The sequence below is a fragment of the Castanea sativa genome, chromosome 1, assembly GCF_040712315.1.
Source record: "Castanea sativa cultivar Marrone di Chiusa Pesio chromosome 1, ASM4071231v1".
NCBI lineage: Eukaryota > Viridiplantae > Streptophyta > Magnoliopsida > Fagales > Fagaceae > Castanea > Castanea sativa.
Window position 1 is genome coordinate 46,905,412 of NC_134013.1, and position 23,023 is coordinate 46,928,434.

General features: G+C 35.8%; 1 protein-coding gene across 1 annotated transcript; it reads left to right on the forward strand.

The window, feature by feature from the left end:
- The first annotated feature begins 9,423 nt into the window (after positions 1–9,423).
- Positions 9,424–11,609, forward strand: LOC142621898 (putative glutamine amidotransferase GAT1_2.1). The gene is made up of 4 exons (XM_075795271.1): positions 9,424–9,610; positions 9,919–10,646; positions 10,752–10,958; positions 11,106–11,609. Exons 1-4 carry the CDS (start codon positions 9,523–9,525, stop codon positions 11,355–11,357), a joined length of 1,275 nt encoding a protein of 424 aa, XP_075651386.1. The 5' UTR covers positions 9,424–9,522; the 3' UTR covers positions 11,358–11,609.
- Positions 11,610–23,023: the final 11,414 nt, after the last annotated feature.

Sequence of the window (23,023 nt, forward strand, 5' to 3'; positions counted from 1 at the left end):
CAAGGAATTGAGGCAAATCCAGAGAAGGTTAGAGCCATACTAGACATGACTTCTCTCAAGACAAGCAAGAAGGTGTAAAGGCTAACAGGGCAGGTGGCAGCATAAAACGGGTTTGTCTCGAAGGCCACTAACAAGTGTCTCCCTTACTTTAAAACTCTCAAGCAGGCTTTTCATTGGAAGGACGAGTGTGAGGCAGCCTTTCAGAACCCCAAGGAGTATCTAGCCAAGCCTCTATTACTGAGCCCGTTAGTAGAAGGAGAAGATCTGTTTTTGTACCTAGTTGTATCACAAACAGCCATCAGTTCAGCCTTGATCCGAGAAGAATCCAAGATACATCGGCTCATGTATTGTACAAGTTCGACTTTCCAAGGTGCCAAAGCAAAGTACCCACACATAGAGAAGATGGCCTTCTCATTAATTGTGGCTTCAAGGAAGATTTGTCCATACTACCAAGCCCATGCCATCATAGTTATGACAGATCAACCAATCTGAAAAGCAATGAGCAAACCAGATGTTGCAGGGCGCATGGTCCAATGGGCTGTTGAGCTAAGCCAGTTTGATTTTGAGTACAAGCCAAGAACAGCAATCAAAGCTCAAGCTTTAGCGAATTTTATTGTAGAATTCACTCTTCTAGACCCTGATCGGGAAGCAGAGTATTGGATGATCTACACAGATGGCTCATCTATTGTGGGGCTTGGAGGTTTTGGTATCATTATGACGTCGCCCGAGAAGGACGTCCCTAAGTATGGAGTTTAACTCCAGTTTCTAGCAACAAACAACGAGGCAGAATATGAAGCAGTCCTTGCTAGCCTAAGAATTGCAAGAGCCTTGTAGATCAAGAATTTAAGATTGAGGACTGATTCTAAGCTGATTGTTGGGTAAATAACCAACGAATACGAAGCAAAGGAAGAGAGAATGAAAAGATACCTCAAGTTGACTACTTAACTCATTGATGAATTTGATGACATCAAGTTCCAGCAAATCCCAAGGGAGAACAACTTAGCTGCTGATGAGGTCGCTAAACTAGTGTCAACTGAAGATGCCTCAGCAACAACAGAATTGCTCATGGAAGTCTAGACAATCCCTAGTATTGACGGACTACAGACCCTTTCAGTCTAGCAACCAAGCACCTGGATGGACTCGATCCTTTCTTACATCAGAGATTACCAACTCCCATCTAACTTGTCAGAAGAAAAGAAGGTTAGAGTTAGAGTAGCCAGGTTCACTGTTTTGAATGGTGAACTTTAGAAGAGAAGGTTCTCGATGCCATACTTGAAATGCCTGAATCTTGAAGAAGCAGCATATGCATTGCGAGAAATCCACGAAGGCATATGTGTTAACCATTCAAGACCTCGATCTTTGGTGGGAAAGACGGTCAGGGCAGGCTACTTTTGGCCAATTATGCAAAAAGACACAGTTGAACTTATCAAGAAATATGATAAGTGTCAACTGTTCGAAAATGTGCAGCATATACCTGGGGAATTACTGATGAGCATCTCCTCACCTTGGCCATTCTTCACATGGGGGATCGACATTGTCGGCCCACTCCCTCGAGGGAAGAAGCAAGTGAAATTCCTACTTATTGCCACTGATTACTTCACCAAATGGGTTGAAGCAGAACCACTAGCAATAATCACAGAAGGCAAAATACAAAGCTTTGTTTAGAAGAACATTGTCTGCAGGTTTGGAATCCCAAGAACGATCATCTCTGATAATGGTCGACAGTTCAATAGCCGAAAGTTCAGGGAATTCTGTGAAGAACTAAGGATAAAAAACCACTATTCATCACTTGAGCACTCGCAAGCAAATGGGCGAACAGAGGTAACAAATTGTACTTCGCTCAAACTCATCAAAGCACGACTTGTGAGGGCAAAGGGTGCATGGCCAGAAGAGCTACTTGGGGTACTACGGGCTTATCGGACGACTATGAGAATACCAACGGGAGAAATTCCATTCAAGTTAGCTTTTGATACAAAAGCAATCATTCCCGTTGAAGTGGGAGTATCTAGTCTTAGGTGAGCCCGCTATGACGAAGGTACAAGCAATGATAAGCTGAGACTTAACTTGGATTGTTTGCCTGAAGTCAAAGATGAGGCAGCCCTAAGAATGGCTCAATATCAACAGAGGATGGCAAAGTACCACAATCAAAGGGTGAAGCTTAGAAGATTCATCCCCGACGACATGGTACTGTGAAAAGTCTTACAAGCTACTAAGGACCTAGCTGAGGGAAATTTAGGCCCTACTTGGGAGGGTCCATAAAAGGTTGTCCGTTAAGTTCATAGACGAGAAGGAGATATCCATGACCAAATGGTAAAGACTCAAATGATGAGTTTAAATCATAAAAGTGGTAAAAACTCAAATGATGAGTTTAAATCATAAATATGGTAAAAAAAAACTCAAATGACGAGTTTAAATCATAAACATGGTAAAAACTCAAATGTCGAGTTTAAATCACAGACAGGGTAAAAACTCAAATGACGAGTTTAAAACCTTAGACATGGTAAAGGCTCAAATAAACGAGTCTATATCATAAATATGGTAAAAGCTCTAACAATGAGTTCAAACCATAAACATAACAGGAATTCAGAAGAATAAGAACCATAGAAGTTCGTTGTCAACAACGAACAACTTTAAGTTCAAATCATATATTACCAAAGGAATATCATGTATGGTGAAAAGAACCTCAAAACAACGAAGTCCGATATTATGACGAAGAACTTTGAGGTTTAAGCCATAACACTAGTAAAAGCTGAATCAGTAAAGGGGCATTGTTTATAAAATAAATAAATAAATAAAAAAGCCTCAAAATAGGAGGCATCCAAGATATTCAGTGTTTCTACATTAAAACCTCAAAATAAGAGGCATCTATTCTCTTTGAGTTAAAGCCTCAAAACACAAGGCAACCAGAGTCTTAAAAAAAAAAAGGTTATTTAAAATCTTCTTTTAAGGAGTAGTGCTAACCTCCTCAACATGACCCTTGTCCATAACTCCACCTATGTCAACAACAGTTTCGCCTTCTTTCTCTTTAGTCTCGTTGGCAAGGATCTCGGTATCAATACCTTCGAAATCAATGTTTGCAAAGAAGATGGGGTGCCAAAAAGAGACAAGGGGGCAGGAGTTTCGTCTTTCCCTTCATCAAGCTTGCATTTCTTCGACCTAGGAGTAAGCAGAGATAAAGGCTCGTTCTTGAAGCTCTTCACATGGGCATATTTATCTTTGCTGTACCTGGTAGCCATTTCTACAAAACAGAAAGTTAGAAAACTGAATTCCTATAAAGAAAAGAGGAATAAGAGAAGAAAAAGTGAATTTAAACATACTCTTCTCTTCTTGAGCAATCTTCTTTAACATGAATGCTGAGGGTTCAGGTCCTAGACAACAGTCGTACAAATGACAAGGATCTACCAAGTCGTCAAAATCTTCGATTGTAAGGGCAAACTCAAGAGCAATTTGAAATCATCCTTGATAACGATCTTCCAACTTAGGATGATCAGAAACTACAAAACAATTTGGAGAATCAAAAAATGATAAGTTAAAACAGTTGGTTAAATGGAAAGGTAGAGGAACGCACCAAGAAAGGGGATTTCCCGTTTCCGTAGCAACCACGGGACCTCACCCCACAGGTCGTCAGTCATGGTTTCCCATTCAGATCCATAAACAAAGAAATATTGTGATTTCTAGTCATGAAAAGAAGTAGGAAAACTATGAACAATCCTAGACTCCCTACTCCAAGGCAAAAGTTCAAAATACCCATAATGGGTAGAAGTTTTCAAATGGTATAAGTGAAGAAATTCATTCAAGGTTATCATGTCCCCATCATGGGCAGATACCCAAACTGACATATAGCCAATAATTGCCCTCTAAGCATTAGGGACGAGCTGTCCTCGACCGACGTTAAGAGTAGCGAGGAGTTGCATGATGAAAGGGTGAACAGGAAAATGAAGGCCACAAGAAAAAGTAGCCTCGTAACAACTCACCTCACCATGGGCAAAGGAGGAGACTTTTTCATTCGGACAAGGTAATCTTGCTACAACCCCTCCAGGGAATTGAAATCTTTTTCTTATAGATTTCATGTGCCTCTGCTATAAAGAGTAAGATTCAAAGAGAGCATGGAAGGGAATTGAAGACGAAGAAGAGGAAGGTTTAGAAGATGGCAAGGGTTTCAACACTACGATCTCAAAATCTTTGTCTGTAGATTCACTACTCGAAGACAAACCAGTCTCGAGTTCACTAAACCTAACATCGGTGTCTCTGTACTCTACAGCAGTCATATTTAAGTGATGAGCAAGCAAGGAATGATGAATTAGAGGATAAAGGGTAGTCGAAACAGGTCTAAAAGCTCCACTATCTTGAGTTAGAAATAAACCTACTTGAGGACGATGCCTACCAGAGAGCTCTAAAAACACCCCTCATCTAGCGAAGAAGAATGAAATAGAAGGAGCTTCCTTCCTAATAAAACCAAAATCAACCATTAATGGAGTTTTGAAGAAAAGACTCTTACCGTACTGAGTTTGCAGAGGCTCTCTTTGTTTGAAAGTTTCAGACTTCAAATATAGCCCACGTTGAAGAAAAAGGAGAATATGAGAAGTTTTTGTTGAAAAAGGGAAGCAAAATCAATGCGCGGGAAACACAAGGAAACACACGCGTGCGACCAATTCAAGAGGGAAACATGGCAATCACCTGACAGGAATATCGCCTCACAATAAATGTGATGAGATGAGAATCTCAGGGCACCAACAAGTTGACTCGCCAAAAAAGACATTCCATATTCCTTTGCTTGTCCAAACAAACGACAACAAAGGAATAAAGGGGGCAACTGATGAATAAGCATATAAATGGTCGTCTGTCACTCGCAAACTGTCCATAATAATGACAAGTAAGAGTAGGGACGAGCGTAAGTGCATTAATTCCAGACGGCATTCAATGATTGAGTGATAAATAAGCACGGAACCGTTATCTCTGTCCAATAATGTGCAGTTAAAGGCTCGTTACAAGCAGCAAACGTTGGGATTAAATGACCATCATTGAGCATTAAATCCTCCAGTTGCAGTGTAACGTTATACTGCACATTAACTCAGCATAAGGCTATATAAAGCCTAGATAGACAGGTAAAAGGGGAGGAACACACAAAAATTGCTCTACATATTATAAAATTCTAAAGAGTATAAGCTAGCTTAAGCATCGGAGGGTCCTGGGCAAGCCCCAAAGCGGTGCAACTATCTATTTGGTGCTTTCTTTCACATAGGATCACAAGTCGTCCATTATACTGACGAGGAACATATTGACAATGTGAAATCCGGCTTCATCAAGTGTCTCATTAAGTATTGGAGGTAAGCCAAACCCTAAAAATTTATTAAATGACAAAACTTAAGTACAGTACTTTAGGTGTTATTTCTTAGGTCTCCCTTTTAAGATTCAGTCATATGGCTACTTAATTAAAAAATACACTTACATCCCATAAAAAGAAGATACACAGACAGAATCTTAAAAGGGAAATCTACATACTTAAGTCTTTCCCTTTATCAAAAAATGTAATTACTTTTCTACTTTTCATATAAAATGTATTAAAAAATATTCTCTAAATCAATGCACTTAAAATATTCATTAGTTTTTTTCATAAATAAAATACAAACACCTTTATTTGGAGGTCGCAAGTAGCAACTCTCTCCATGACCTTCACGTGAAAAAGATTATGTGCCTAAATTGACCCGAATTAGTAGCTTTCGTAGAGAGAGCTGAGGTGACGCAAGCACATGCGTAGCTATTAGCTAATGGGAGTAATAAGCAGACCAGAGCTAGTTAGTGTTTAGTGGAGTAGTATTTGCATGCAAAAATCAGCAAATCTCTTTCACTCCCTTTCTCTCACTTTGTTTATCTTCTATTCTATTTTGAAATATCTCAAAATATTATCTTATTTTTAAAAATAAAAGTCATTAATTTACTAATGTTTCTATTATACCCTTATTTTATTTTCAAAACTATTTTTTGATAAATTTATTTAAGGATAGTTTTAAAAATTTATACATTTTTATAAGGTAGACAAAATAATAAATAATATTTAAATTTACTTTTTAAACTGGATAAATAAAGGGGAACAGAGGTGGTATCATTTTCAAACCCTTTTCTTCGTAGAAGACTCGGGCAACTAGATAAGTGCAAAACAAAACAATTAATGCCGCTATTTGTGCTAATCCCATCCAAAACGTTATTGTATTTGCACCAGGTCACCATTTCCTCAGCTTTGACCCGTCTTAAATGTAACATCCCAGGATAACCATGAGCCACGTGTCAGGACTCTGGTCTTTCCACCTTCCAATTCAACAAATGTAAACTTTCCTAGATATGCTAATTATAGTTTACGAAAATGTTAAAAATAATTCTCAACATTTCTACTGATACGTTATATTTCATTTCTTGCTTTCTGAGTTATCAATTTATAATTAGAACACATGAATTTATTACTGACAACTTAACACATTAATTAAACTTATTGAACTATTATCAATTTTACTATAAAAAATTTATAAACTATATGTTAATAATTTATGGTGATTTTTAATATGACTTTAACTTTTATTTTTTATTTTTGAGAAGACTATTAATTTTAAATAGCCATAAAATTAATTATCATTTTTGTTTTAAATAATGTCACACTATATAATATTAAACTTTTAAAATATAAATAAAACTACACTATAAAATAAATTCTCTATATTTCGAAGTAAATGACTAAATGAAGGATATCCTAGCTTATACATACATATATATATACATATATATATATATATATATGAAGTTCAAAATTCTTCTTTATTATTATTATTTTTTTTGGATAATAAGCACATCTCTTTAAGGGTCTGTTTGGTAGGAAAAGTGGAAAAGTGGGATGATAGAAAATGACGGGAGGATAGAAAAATTTTAGTTTCCCTCCTTTTTGTTTGGTTGAGAGTGAAAAAGTGGAAGGATGGAAAAAATGAGTTTGCATAAATTTACTCATATACCTTTGTTAAAAAATAATGTACAATTAAAACAAAAAAGTGACAAGCAACGAAAAAAAAAAAAGCAATGACCCAAATTATATTATAAAATAAAAATCATGTCCAGAAAAAAATAATCATGTCTAATTAAAAAACAAAACAAAGCACCAAATCCAGGAAATCGCACACACTCACAAAAAAAAAAGGGCAAACGCCCAGTGAAGTAAAGAAGAGCAACGTAATGCCAAAGGCTAAAAAAAAATTTTAAAAAAAAACGTTGAGCCCATGTGCAAGTTTTTTGTCATTCAGCCATCATAACTCCTCTCCTAAGTTTTCTCTTCATTTTGGGAAGAGAATATTTTAGTGGATCTAGGGAGAAAACACTTGGGCTCTACTATTTATTTTCCTTCCTCCCCAGCCAACTAAACACAATTTAAAAAAGTTTTCCTTTCCATTTTCTCTTCAAAGTTTTTCATCCATCCTATTTTACCTCCAAACAAACACACCCTAAAATTCAAAGAAAGAAATAATAGATACAAACATATACTTGTGTCGAAATGTGGGAAAATTATTAGGTACTCCCGGAGTACCATAAATGTGTATTTCTCCCTCTCACATGAATAGTGAGTCCTATCATGAATTTAATTAGTGAGACCAATTATTCATGTAAGAGGAAAGAGTATGCATTTATGGTATTCCGGAAGTACACAATAATTTTCCTGAAATGTGACAATGTTTCATTAATTTCTTTAATACATCACGGTGCTGTAGAGTGAAGACAGGTTGTCATGCATTGTATGGTGCTAATATGGTATCCATCCTAATTTATCCTCAGCCAAGGCTAGTTACACTTTCCATAGTTGCTTCCAAACCGCCAATATTATTTATACACAAAGAGGGCCGCTACTACTCCGCTACATATGCTAATCCAATCCAAAACCTGCACCAGGTCAAACTCACCTCAGCTTTGACACCGTCCTAAAATGTACCTACCCAGGATAAACATCAACCATTTAAAAAATAATAAAATTTTAAGAAAGTTTCAACTTATGACATTTGTTCCTGATAATAGTTTTTTATTATCAAACTAAGACATCAATCAGTTTTTGATACATGTAGGAATTGAACTCTAAATCTCTTATATAACCCTTAGAAACTTTATTAGTTGAGCTAACTGGAAGTCTAAAGCCCACAAACATCAACTGTTTTAAAATCATAACTTCTTTTTTCTTTTTCACAATTTTAGTATAATTTTCATGTGGCAAACTATGAATTGTTACATAGCACTTTTAAATGAATTAGCAAATTTCTTCTTTTCATTACTCACATCCTACCACCTCATAGCTGTGGCAAAAAAAAAATTGTGATTCTAAATTATTTTTGGATAATCAATAACCAACTCCCCCCATTTTCTGATAAACACTTTTAAACTAACAGTAGTTTATGGCATGTCAGGCCCGAATTCAGTATCATGCTGCCCGACTATTGGCTATATTGAATATAGCATTTTTATTTCAAATCAAAATCCAGGAAAATATACTTTTATTCACAAAATCTTTATAATAGATTTTATTCAAATCAAAATCCTTCCAATCACGAGCTCTAATCTTTATAATGGATTTTAAGATCTTAATAAAAAAAATTTAACAATTATTATATGATGATGATATAATGGGGAAGGATGGAGTCAAAGTTTGAGAAATTTAAATTAATGTGTTAAAATGTAATACTTTCTAAAAATATAAAGGGTCATGCTAACGAGTGCTCTATTAGTTAACAATCTATTTTAGGAAAATTTTGACACTACTTTTATAGGAAATGAAAAAAATTGTCAAAATATTAATTGTTTTTTTTCTCATAAAAACTTTCTTTAAATGAATTATTAAACACTGCTCTAAAAACATTCGTTAATATTTTCCAAATATAAATTAAAAAATTACCAAAAAAAATCTCTATTAATTTGTGCTGACATATATCATGAGAAACTAAATCCTAATCCAATGAGTAATTCTTAGGTACTCTCGGAGCACGAAGAATGGTGCTCCCTCCTCTCACATTCATGATGGGGTCCGCTCATTAAATTCATGGTGGGGTCTACCATGAATGTGAGAGGAGAGAGCACAATTTCACCATACTCCGGGAGTACTTAAGAATTTTTTCTAATCCAAAAGTCCGTTTGGTAAAAACATTATTTAAGTGATATGAAAATATGCGTAAGTAAAAAATTTTTATAAAAATACGTGTTGTGTTGTTTAAACAATGTAATTAAACATGCCTTAAATACGCCCACGTGTATATATATATATCAGATAAGATATACACAATTACCCACCCTAATCCTTGGAACTATTGAATATACGCGGCGCCACGACTTTGCACCGGTTTCTGACTCCTTCTCTGTACCTAACAAAAATATATATTTCAATTTATAGTAAAATCGACCCAAGTTGTTGCTTTCTTCTTCCAATTGTTATATATAGCCTAGAAATTAGTCTCCCAAAAAGCTTAACTTGTGAAAAGACTTGCCAAATACACTCATCTGACTGCCATGGCCTCCGATCTCTCTGTGATCCTCCCTCGTGTTGTCATTGTCTCTAGACGTACCGTTCGCAAAAACAAGTTCGTAGATTTTGTGGGTACGTTCTCTTATTCCACGTATCTAAGTTCTTGCGCAAATCAATTTTTACAACATATTTAAGTATATTCGGGGGCATCTCACGGGTGGATTTAATGGATTTGAATAACTTGCTGTAAATCCAAGGATCCTAATTTTCATCTAACACGATTTTTGGGTGTTTTAAGGGTAGGGAGTGGAATAGTTTGGGTTAAGAACTTGTAGGCACTCCTGGTTTATCAAAAACTCAAAAAAAAAAAAATTCATTTTATTTTTTATAATTATTTTATTCTTGTATGGCCAACTAAAACTTTATATGTAATTTATCAGGTGAATATCATCTCGATCTTATAGTAGGCTATGGTGCAGTACCGGTAATTGTTCCCCGTGTTAATGGGGTTCATATGCTATTAGATAGCTTTGAGCCAATTCATGGCGTTCTTCTTTGTGAAGGAGAGGACATTGATCCTTCTCTATATGAAGAGGCCTCAGGTCTTTCTCCAGAAGAATTGGAAGAAATCAGGAGGCTTCATTCTAGTGATACATCTATTGATAGAGAAAAGGATACGATCGAGTTAAGGCTAGCAAAGCTTTGCCTAGAGAGGAACATACCCTACTTGGGGATCTGCAGGGGCTCGCAAGTACTAAATGTTGCATGTGGAGGTACTCTTTACCAAGATCTAGAGAAAGAAATATCAAGGAAGTGCCCAGAAAGCCAGAGAGTCCAGCACATTGACTATGACAATTATGATGGGCATAGGCATGTGGCTAAGGTTGTGGAGAACACACCATTGGATCACTGGTTTAAGGATTCTTTGGAAGAAGGGAAAATGGAGATTTTGGTGAATAGTTATCATCATCAAGGAGTTAAGAGATTGGCTCAGCGGTTCGTTCCAATGGCATTTGCACCCGATGGTCTAATTGAAGGGTTTTATGATCCCGATGCTTATAATCCTGAAGAGGGTAAATTTATAATGGGACTCCAATTTCATCCCGAGCGAATGAGGCGGTCAGATTCTGAGGAATTTGATTATCCAGGATGCCCATCTGCTTATCAGGTTTATTATGATCTCTTATTTAAGATAAATGTTAAGAGATGCAATGAAATAGTTTTTTTTTTCCTTCATTTTAAAGCTTTTCTAATTAGCATGGAAATTGTGCAGGAATTTGTAAAGGCAGTTATTGCTTATCAGAAAAAGCTTAATAGCACAATATCTGTGCCAAAGCCCCTAAAGTTGGATCAAGAACAGGAGAAGCAACGAAAAATCATCATTCGGAGTTTCTCACTTGCAAGAAACTTATACACTACTGGCCGTGTGAGACATCCCTGGAAAGAATCTGAACTTGAAGCTGGAGCAGAATTTCTTGAGGTATTATATAGATATAGATCAGAAGAGTGCTTGATTTATTTATTTATTAGGGCTTTCCTTCTTAATTAGATGTTATACAAGTATACAATCTTTGCCTATTATTTTTTGTATGTTTTGGTATGAATTGGGTATGTTATTTCATTGCAGTCAAACACAGCACTAAGTTTTCAACAAGAGAATAGGTTGAAGCAAATGGGTGCAACAGTAAGGAATGCAGGTTCCTACATTGAGAGATTGAAGTTGAATGAGGAGAAAGAAAAGTTAGCAAGAAGTGTGATGGGGAAAATGACAGTAGAACAGCTGTCTGATCTCATGTCTTTCTACCATATGATGGGGAACATATGTTCAGAAGTGTTGGAAAGAAAGCTAAGTTGCATTGTCAGTGACCTTGGTTCATGATCTTTTTCCCATCCCAGCTATTGTGTGTCTTGCTTTTCGAAAAAGATGATCCACTAGCTTTAGGACTCACATGATTCATGGTTGATGGAGTTGCAGTTGCTTCTTCTGTCTCTTTCAAGAAGAGAAAAAGATTGTTATTTTTTTTTTCTTTTGCTCTGTGAATTGAAAAATGAACCAAAAGCATAATTTCTGTACAAATAATTACTTCCGCTCCTTTTAATTAAATTGCTTTTTCCTTTATGGTTTTCTCTATGTAAAGGTTGCTAAGATTCAATTAGGCCTAAACACCCCTATTTCTGAGTTTATGTGGCCAAAACAAGCAAAAGTTTTTTTTTTTTTCTTTTAATTTTTAATTTTAAGAAACAAAAATACACACAAAAGGAAAGAATGAATTTCTAACACAAAGGAGCACCGTAAATTCTACTAAAAACATTATTACTTTTAAAAGATGGTGTGGAATAAATTATACTATACCGAACATATTCTTTTAAACAACGTGAAAACAAGCAAGAGAATGAGAGGAGGGGAGGTGGAATTTGCCAATAAGATTAGATTGTGTAAAATAGAAAAAAACCCAATATTTTGGCCGACCAACCCCAAAATTCTCCTGCATCAACCAATGTAAAATTGTGTAAAATGATACAAAAGCTATAGTAAATTTGGATATATACACTATACCTGTACAAATTCATGGGTAGAACTTACCCTTGAAAACTGGCTTGCAAGAAGAGGGTGCCCAAGAGCTTATGAATGTTGGAAAAATGGTATGGAGTAATAAGAAATTGACTTCTAATATGTTCACTTGAAGATGTTATTAAAACTGGAGAAAACTCTTGAGTCCCACATAGGAAAGGAAAGAAATAGTATATAAGTTTATATGTTTATGGGCTGGACATTTAGTTAGGCGTTGGCATATGTAGACTGGGTCTTCCTGTCCAAATAATAATATTTTATTATTTTATTTTTTAATTCAATTAGACTATGCACAACAGTTTTTTCTTGAACAATATGTCTGTTCACTAACGTATATATATTCATAGTCCCTTATTCATAAAAAACTACATTTTTTGAAACTCTTCCAGAGAAAAATTATTTTGTGCATTCATTTGAGACAGAGAGGGAAAGAGACATAGATTAGTTCGCATAGCATGGACCTTGTGTGCTTCTTCTCTGTGCTGTAGATCATTTTATTCTAAGAGTCAAACGTCCGAGAGTCTCAAAACACCACATATTGTGTGAATGGCAAAATCTGCTTTAAGGAGATTGTGTCAAACACAAGACTTGATCTGTTTCATTCATCCTTCATATGTTTGGTCTGTGAGTTTTTCCAATTATCATGCAGATTTCTTCTTGTATATACAATATATTTATTGTTTTTTTCCTGTCACTTCTTTTTGAGTTTTTGCTTATATATAGATCTATATGTTGTATGTTTTTGCTTAGTTACAAAAGTAAATTGTTGAAATACATCCAACAATCTTAAGAAGATTATCTTAAAGCAGATTTTTGATTTCATAATTTATTTTTGTGATAGAGTTTGTGTTGCTATAAAATGAATTTCTTTTAATATTGACTTACGGTTTCAATAGAATTTTCGTTTGGCCAGACTCCTGGACGTTGTTAATTTATAACTATCCTTGTAGAACTTTTTCCAAACTTATCCGTTTGGCTCTAGTTTCAAAAGCATTTTTGATTGAGTTCAATATAATTTTGTTGCCTATATTGCATATATTTTTCTAGTGCCTTTTATATATATAAGGTTGTTTGCAAAAAGTTGATTATACTTTTACTGGGCGTTGAAAATCTTAAAGGGTTTTGTTGATGCTGTTCCTTTTGATTCTTTGATTTAAATAGCATAATATTTTATCATATTATTGGCTATTGATATATAAACAACATTTTAAATCTCTGTGATTGTAGTACTTGAATGTATCGGAGTGAATCTTTCATATATTGTGTTATTTATATATAATCTTTTAGATACTGTTTCGTTGGTACACTACAAAATACGGGGTCTATAGCCGCGTTTCAAAAACGCGGCTATAGACCCCGAAAACGCAGCTATAGACCTGAAGCCGCGTTTTCTATGGCCGCGTTTACAACCCCGGCCTAAGCGGCGCAGCAACAGACCCTGCGGGTCTGTAGCGGCTACAGACCAGACCTAAAGCCGTGTTTTTGAACCACGGCTATAGGCTTCAGGTCTATAGCCGCGTTTTTTAAAAAACGCGGCTATAGTCAGCAACCTATAGCCGCGTTTTTAAAAAACGCGGCTACAAACCTGCTTTGAGCTGCGTTTAAACCGCGGCTATAGGTCTTTTTAAAAACCAAAAAAAATTTACTGGGGTTTTTTTTCCCCCAAAAAATTCAAAAATTCAGCTTTTTTTTAAAACAAAAAAAAATTTCTGGGTTTTTTTTCCCCAAAAAATTCAAAATTCAAACAAAAATTTTTTTAAAATTAAACACAAACCCAAAAAATTCAAAATCAAACACAAACCCAAAAAGTTTAAAATCAAACACACCTAGAAAATTCAAAATCAAACACAATATACTGACAATACAAATGCAACGTGCTCCAAAATATAACAATACAAACCATGAATCTCCTCTCATTCAACAAAACCAACCCAAATTTAACACTAAATCCATTCAAAGAACACAAAAGCTCAAGAACACAAACCTATTTAAACATAAGCACAATATCAACAACATAATAGCAAAAATAACTTCTAGCAAAAGTATAATACCCATAAAAAAAATTAGAGAATTTTTACCTCAAATAGTAGAGATGAGTGAGCCTTTAGCTTTTCTTATGAAGTTTTCCAGTGACCCTTGCTTGAAAAATGAAGTATATAGTGGTGTGGAGTGTACCGGTGTGTGCGTTGTGTTGAAAGAAAAAAAGAAGGAACGAGAGAAAAAAAAGAAGGAAAGAGAGAAAAAAAGAAAAGAAGAAGCAGCAGCAAAGAAACAAAGAAAAAAAAAAAGAGCAGTGTTGGAGCGAAGAAGGAAAAAAAAAAAAAAAAAAAGAGAAAGAAAGGAGAGCTGGGCGTGACTTGCAGAGAAGAAAGAAAGAAAGAACTCAAGAAAGCAGACAACAATGACCAAGAAAGAAAATATAAGAAAGAAAAGATAAGAGTGGAGGTAGGTGGGAAAGTGGGGTTCTGGGTTTTTTTAATGGTGTTATCTATAGCCGCATTTTCAAAAACGCGGCTATAGCCCCTCCCTTATTTTAAAAAAATAATTTATTCGGATGCACGTACAGCTCATCCTTTTAAAAAATATATATATTATTTCACTGGACCTATAGCCGCGTTTTTGAAAACGCGGCTATAGCCCCACCCTTATAAAAAAAAAATTTATTCGGATGCACAGGTAATCTTTTTAAAAAATATATATTATTTGACTGGACCTATAGCCGCGTTTTTGAAAACGCGGCTATAGCCCCGCCTTTATATAAAAAAATAATTTATTCGGATGCACAGGTTATCATTGTAAAAATATATATATGGACCTATAGCCGCGTTTTTGTGAAACGCGGCTATAACCCTCCCTTAAAAAAAAAATTTGTTCTACTGTACGTAGCACCCTTAAAAAAATTAAAAATTTTTGTCTGGACCAATAGCCGCGTTTTGATAAACGCGGCTATAGTCCGGACGTAAAACGCAGCTCAAGGCACTAGAAACGCGGCTTTAGACCTAACCTATGGTCGCGTTTAACAAAACGCAGCTATAGGTTGGGTCTGAAGCCGCGTCTCTAGGAAACGGCGCTATAGGTTTGGTCTATAGCCGCGTTTAAAATAAACACGGCTATAGGTCAGGTATAGCCGCGTTTTTTATAAACGTGGCTGTAGCGCGCATTTTTTGTAGTGGTAGCGTGTGTGTGTGGTATACATACATTGTAAACTACCATTATGTGTCTCTCAAAAAAAAAAAAACCTACCATTATGTGTCTTCTGATATTTTACAGTGACGTGCTTTGAAGTTTATTGTTTAATTAGCTTATAATATAACGTTTGTTAATTAGCCATAGAGTTATACTTGGACTTGTTTGTACTGTGTTATATATTTCAGATTGTTTTATACATATATATATATATATACACACACACACACTTTGGTTGAATTTTGTTTGACAGAAATGTCGAATGAAACTGCTGTGAATCCCGTTGCAGTGCCTGTTACTGCCCCTATTATTGTTCCTATTAACCATGGAGAAAAGCCAGAAAAATTCAATGGAATTGAGTTTACGAGATGGCAATAAAAGATGCTATTCTATCCCACTACACGGAATTTGGCTAAATTCTTATATGAGAATGCTCCAAATCTAAAGGAGAATGAGACGGATTGGCAAGTTGTTGTTGTTGTTGTTGTTGTTGTGGAAGCATGGAAACATGCTGACTTTCTGTGCAAGAACTATATTCTCAATGGATTGGACAACATATTGTACAATGTGTATAGTTCAATCAAGACCGCAAAAGAGTTGTGGAATTCCTTGGACAAGAAATACAAGACAGAAGATGTTGAAACTAAAAAGTTCATTGTGGGCAGACTTCTGGATTACAAAATGGTGGATTCCAAAACTGTGCTTAGTGTTGATACCATATTTTGCCAGCCCTCGATTTGCGTGCCAAATCCTAAAAAATCCAAAAATATTATTTTCTCTCCATGGGGCCACAAAAACATCCAAAATGACCTGGCGCAATCCATTCAAACATCGGAGCACCCAAAGTGTCTTTTCAACTAAAATGACCAAAATGGCCCTAGTCAACATTGGGTTGACCAAGCATCAAACAAGGTCAAAATCCTCACAAAACAACACTTTTCATGGTTTTTCATCAAACTCGAGCTTCTCGGAGATTTTTGGCTACTTTGACAAAGTTTGGCTAAGTTTGACCCGAAGTTGATCCCGAGTGGGCCGAAAAACCCTAATTTTGATCTGACCGTCAGAACAAGATGGAACTAACACCATTGCGAAGATTATAAAATTCTCATTCCAACGACTATTCACGGGTCGATATTGGAGTTAGAACGGCCGAGATATAGCGGAAACCGGTATAACACACCAATTAATGTACCACTAACTTCCGAGAGCCATAACTTCTGATCCGACCGTTGGATTTTCAAGATCCATACCTTTTTAGAAATAAGAAGTCATAATCTTTCTAGGGGTGTTGAGATCAACCCAATCCATGGCCTTTTGGAGGTGGCGGCCCTAGAATGGCTGCCACCTTAAAAAGCATGACAGGGCTATAAAAGGCCCTAGGCACCCTTCAGACCAAAAAAAAAAAAAAAAAAGGAGGTCTCCCTGGTTCCTGTGCTCTACCTAGACGTTTTCTACACCTTTCTCCTCTCTCTCAAACACAAAAACACATCAACGCTTTTTGATTCTTCTCTCTTCACCAAAAACACAAGGTATTATTTTTATACCCAATCTTCTTCTCCTTGGTTCTACATCTTTGATTTGGGGCTTAGAGGTGTGGATGTAACTTTCTAGCTACTATCCACAGCCCTAACCTTCTAAATCTTTTTCTAGCTCTTATCTTGCTCTTTTTGCTTGAATAACATGATTTATTGCTTTCCCTAGCATGTTTCTTGCCTTATTTGTGTTTCCAGCCTAAATCTCCTTGCTTTTATGCTTTTTGCCATGTTTCATGCTTAGAACTACATCCTTACATGCTCTCTACATGCTTTATACCCAATGCCATGTTTTCCTTTGCTTTGTTCCTCTTTTTGTTCTAGGTTGATGTTAGGATTACATGCTCACATGCTTGTATGATGTTGTGGGCTATGCCTTGCTTGGATCTATGTATCTATGTGTTTATTTCCATGCTATATGGTTAGATCCTTGTCTTCACATGCTTATATGCTTGGATCCATGTTCTTCCATGTCTATGTGCTAGGCTTTTACATGCCTATATACATATTTCCATGCTTATATGTGTAGATTGGTGTGTTTACATGCTTAGATTGATGTTCTCTACATGCTTTATGCCATCTATGTGCTTACGTGCTTCACGCCTTGTTTATGTGCTTAGGTCTAGACCTTGTTTGTCATGCCATGTGCTATTGTAGCCCTTTTGTTCATTTTTATTGCATTTTCTTGTGTTTTGGCCTAATGGTTAGGATCTGATCTAGACACTATGGTCTTTGTCATCGTCCATACACCAAGGCCCACATCAAAGGGTTTGGATCATTCTATTTGCATGTCTATGCTTGCTTGCTTCTATGCTTTATGCTTGTGCTAGCCTCTCTTGTTCTAGGCTTTGCCACGCTTGACGCCCTTAGCGGGTTTGTGGTTGTGTGGTTACACCCAATGCCCATGAGGCCCTGTTTGGATGCAACCACTTTGGATGCATCACCATGATGTAGGTTGCTTCATGCATACTTTTTCCCTTTTTTGCTCCACGCGATGCTATGCTTCCCATGCTTGTTTGTGCCACCCATTGGCTTTCTATGCATCTTTACACGCTTGCTCACATGTTCATGCATGAGTCTTTCTTGCTAGTGTGTCGTCCATGCTTCAACACAATGAAGTTATGAACATTTGATCCAAACCTACATTTTTCCCCCGTGGACACCACCTTTTGTTTGCCTTTTTATTTGTTTGTCTTCTTTCTTGTTTGCTTGCTTCCCTATTTTCCTTCTTGCTTTCTTATCTATTTTTTTATCTTAGGGCTTGTCATGTATCCTGCCATATGCTATGCTTGTCATGTCTATCATGCTTATCTACTTTATACCTCTTTCATATGCCTTTTGCATCTTTTCCTTCCATTGCATGTTTGCTGGTTTTTTGTCTTTGCCTTTGCATGTACTCATATGGAGCGAGGAAACATGGAGCTAGGGCACGGTCTCCTATGCGCAAGCAAAAAGGGCGAAGACGCAATCATGTAGATATAAGCCAAGCGGCAATGCTCAGTAGATTTAGGGGTCTAGCCTCTCCCATTTGGTTATGTACACTTTTAAATCCCCTTCCTTCCTCCCTCATTTCTCTCCTAGATGGGTTGTATTAGGTATATCATGCCATGTACCATTCGTCCTCATCTCTAGAGTATGGCGACCCCTATTTACTTTCCTGCACCTATATTTTGGGTCATGCTCTAGGGATGTAGGCATTTACTTCTCCTTAGCTCTGTGTGCTTGCATTATGCATGATGTATGTATATATATACCTACTCGCCCATTCCGGTGTTGTAGACACTCGATTTTGCACTCATGATTTAATCATGAAAGATGCCTGAAATGACCAATCATATACCCAAAATTCATGATTGCATTACATGCATTGATCATAAAAATGATCTTGAGGTTCTAACAGTCACGACGGTATGCCCGGTTTCCAAATTGGACCGTCGGATTGAAAAATATCGCATGATCAAGTTTGCACGGTCAGCATGCGTTGTGTCTAGGTAGAGTCGACCACGCATGATTAATTTAAATTAATTCTGATTGGTTAAACAATTAAAATTAATTAAATAATTTTGTGATTGGTTGATAGTTAGTGTCAAAAATAGGATTGCTTGCATGGGAATAAATGGGTAATTGGATAACGATAAAATTGTGGATAATCAAGACTTTATCAAGATCTATTTTAGAGTATTTATCTACAAGATAATTGTTGCTTAAAAGACCTGAATTATCCAGAAAAGAGTTTAAATTTTAGAATACTGATTAAAAGCGCGTCTAAGTGCAAGTCCCGGCTCAAGAAAACCTAAAAAGGAGTCCAAAACGCACTCGAACTCGAAAGCGGGATAGGCACCCAAAAGTGCCATTCAGCACTTTTGGAGTGCCGATCAGGACTTTCAAAGTGCCGAATGGCACACATTAGCGTTTTGGCCTGACAGCATTAGGGTGACGTTAAAACACATCCTTTTCGATTTTTTAGCCATAAGGACGCGTCCCGGTTCATATTCTGATTGTCTAAGCTATGTTTTTTAGTCTCCCAGCCTCTATAAATAGAGACTGAATCTCAAAATTTAACACACTTTTTCATGCTCTCAGATTTCCTCTCTTTCTAGCTCCCCTTTCAGATATTCTCTCCCTCTTACGTTAAAGAGGTTCTAGAGGCTTTAGTCTTAAGAATTTCTTTTTTGTAAGCAAGGATTTTTAGGTTTCAAAGACAATTGCATAAATTTCTTTGAACCCTAAAATATTCTCTCGAGAAAAAGAGTACGTCCATGCAAGAGGTAGCTTTTGTTTACTTCTTCTTCTTCTATCTCTTTTTTGTGATGCATGAATAAATATGTGTTTAGTTTTGATTTTGCAATGCTCATCTCATATGTTGTCGATATTTTCTTTATTAGAATGTTTTTATGATGTTTTTATTGTTAAAAATCTATTTTTTATTTCAAAAATCTACTTGTTATCATATATTTTCTCAAATCAAAAACTGATTTGCATCTTCATTAGATGCAAATTTGAATTTTTCTCAAATCAAAAATTGATTTGCATCTTCATTAGATGCAGATCCAAATTTTTCTCAATAAAAAAAAATGATTTGATCTTCATTAAATGTAGATCTGAGTTTTTTTAAATAAAAAAAACTGATTTGCATCTTCATTAGATGCAAATTTGAAAATTTCAAAATCAAACATTAATTTGCATCTTCATTAGATACAGATTTGAATTTTTCTCAATTAAAAAAAAAAAAAAACTGATTTGCATCTTCATTAGATGCAAATCCGAATTTTTCTCAATAAAAAACTGATTTGCATCTTCATTAGATGCAAATCTGAATTTTTTCAACATAAAGACAGATTTGTATCTTCCTTAGATACAAATCTATTTTTTTTTTTAAATCCAAAAAATTGATCTACATCTTCTTTAGATATAGATCTGATTTTTTTAACAAAGCAGATTTTGAAATTAAAAAAAAAAAGTCATGAGTAGTTTTGTTTGTTTGTTTAGTGCATGTAGCATAGGTTTATTTCATGAATAAAGTCTTCTTCTCAAAAAATATTTTTCTTGTTTTTTTACGCATATAAAAATAGATCGGATTTTTCCTATATACAAATCTAAATTTTTTTGTTATATAACGGATCTTATTCTTTTTAATACAAACCAAAAACCAATTTTTCTAGTTGTCAAAAACAGATCTAATATATTTTTTTTAAGGCCAAAATACTTTGTTTTATTTAATAAACACAGATCTGACTTTTCTATGCCAAAGACTATTTTTTTTACATATACAAAAAAATAGATATGATTTTTCTAAACCAAATCAAAAAAAAAAATTTATCACAACACAAATCTGAATTTTTTTTAACAAAGAAGAGGATGCATTCATAAATAGACTTATGTGATTTAGTTTTTTCATATGTGCAACATATCATTCATGTCATGCATAAAAGGGGTACATTGGTCATGAGAGCCTAGAAGAACGGACTCTGTCTGGGCGGAATGGGTGGCTAACACATTTTCATTTCATCACCTAGCCTCCGAATTTAGTGTCTTTGGATAGGTAGGCTTTCTCGTTGTTTTTTTTTTTTTTTTTTTTATTTTGGGTAGATTGTAACTAGGACAAAAAGCCATGTATCTTTGGTAGTTTGTAACTAGGACCCAAAGCCATGTAATACTTAATTTATCAAATATGTATTCTTTTTTATTCAATCAGTGAGAAATGAACAATTCAGTCATGTAAATTGCACTTAATTTTTTCTTATTTTTTTGTATAAAAAATAAGTGGGGACTCCACATCACTTACCCAAAAAGAGAGGTGCCCTAAAAAAGTTCCCAAATCTCTTTTTTGAGAGCACCTAATTTTCCCAATCTCTCACAAGTGTGATTGTCACAGTCCATGTCACCTAAGTCAAAGCGATGCCTAATTTCCACCGCGAAAGTAAGGTGACATGTCACCGGATTTTCTCTGTGGAAATCTAGTACTTTGCCCAAATGCCTTAGGAAAGCATAGATTGGGACCACACCCAGTCAAACCTCAAAGCCCCCCATGCATGGAAAGCCCTGAAAGCCAATACCAAAATCATGTTTTTTACTACCAATCTCCGAAAATTAAGATTTTATCAAAATAAATGACTGTCCTTGGACAGGCGTTGTGGGGTGCCTAACACCTTCCTCACATGTAACCAAATTTCCGGACTGAAGAATCAAGATTTTTTGCAATCCACATTAGATTAGGAAAAATGTCATTTTCCTTAGCCTGGGATTGGTAATAAAATCAACTAGAAACAGGTGACCAATCACACCTTAGAAAAACTTAATGATTGGTGGCAACTTCACTTACCTTTGGTAATCACCTAAAATTTGGCCAAAATCTTGCCACACTACCCAAGGTAGACCTACCTTCCTCCACCAAGAGAGAGAGCACCCGAAGCTCCGCGCGAACCACACTAAGTGCACCAACCAATCGAGAGGGGCCTCCAATAGGTGGTCGAATGATGGCCCAACGACAGCGATTTTTTGCTTCGATTGAGGCCAGGCGTCGACACTTAGTCAAGTGGAAGATATATAGTTGATCATGCATGAAATTCTTGCTGAAGGTATGTCTGTAAGTGAATCATTTCAAGTGGTTACTATTATTGAGAAACTGCCTTCATCTTGGAAAGATTTCAAAAATTACTTGAAGCATAAGCGCAAGAAGATGCGGCTAAAAGACTTGATCGTAAGATTGAGAAATGAGGAGGAAAATCGGTCTTCAGAAAAAGCCATAGGAAATCACTACATGGAATCTAAAGCAAACATTGTGGAGCAAAATAAGAATAAGAGGAAGTACTATAGTGAAAGCTCGAATCAAGGAACCAGAGGGGGTGACTTTACAAGGTTCAATGGAAAATGCTATGTGTGTGAAGATTAAAGGACCAAGAAAGGCTCTCAAGCCAACATTACTGAAGTGGAGAATCTTTCTAAAGATGTTAATCTTTCTAAACTCGAATTCCAGGTGGACTTTTTAAATTAAAATATTCTAGATCAACGAGTCCCACCATGGCTCATTTTTATTGAACTTGAGTTTTTGGAACTTGAGTAATGTGTCAAAATCGAGTTTTAGAAACTTGAGTTCCAAAAGAGTGGTAGATCACTAGTTATTTCCAAAACAGTGGTAGAACACTAATTATTTTGGCCAAAGATGCTATTTGACCATTTTGGCCTTTATATTACTGCAAAGATATTGTTATGCAGATCACCTCAATTTCCTTCCCCAAAAGTTATGTTTTCAATACCCAGATCAAAGCTTAACGACTTGAGTTCAAATTTGGCTGTTCTAAAAAGAATTCTAACAGTGGCTCGGTTAAGTCATTGTATGATAAATCCCTGAAACAGGAGTTAGCAAGATTTTGAGAATAACATATCCACATATGTTGAGATAAAAAATTGTTTTCTTTTTGAAAACTTGATATGAAACTGCAAGACTTGCATATGGAATTTTTCAATTAAAAATTCATGGCATTAAATTCCACAAGTACACTCTCCAAGCATTGACACCTTCAGCAACTAAGAGACCATCATCCATCTGCCGATTGGTAATCTCAACCTAGCAGATAGAGTTGCTTGACCTGCTGGTGTCTCGCTGGGACTATTTTATAGTAATTGACGCTTCGTTTGTCTTGAAGTAAAATATTTTGAAGAAAACATTTTACTCATTTTACTGTGTTTGTTTTGATGTAAAATATGGTCAACTATAAAATATTTTCCAGTCAAAGTGGAAAATTAGGCCAATCA

Bases quoted from the DNA above. Each gene is read 5' to 3' on its own strand.
- LOC142621898 (XM_075795271.1), top strand. From the start codon at position 9,523: ATGGCCTCCGATCTCTCTGTGATCCTCCCTCGTGTTGTCATTGTCTCT. The intron at 9,611-9,918 runs GTACGTTCTCTT...GTAATTTATCAG, and splicing joins CAAGTTCGTAGATTTTGTGG to GTGAATATCATCTCGATCTT. The intron at 10,959-11,105 runs GTATTATATAGA...ATTTCATTGCAG, and splicing joins CTGGAGCAGAATTTCTTGAG to TCAAACACAGCACTAAGTTT.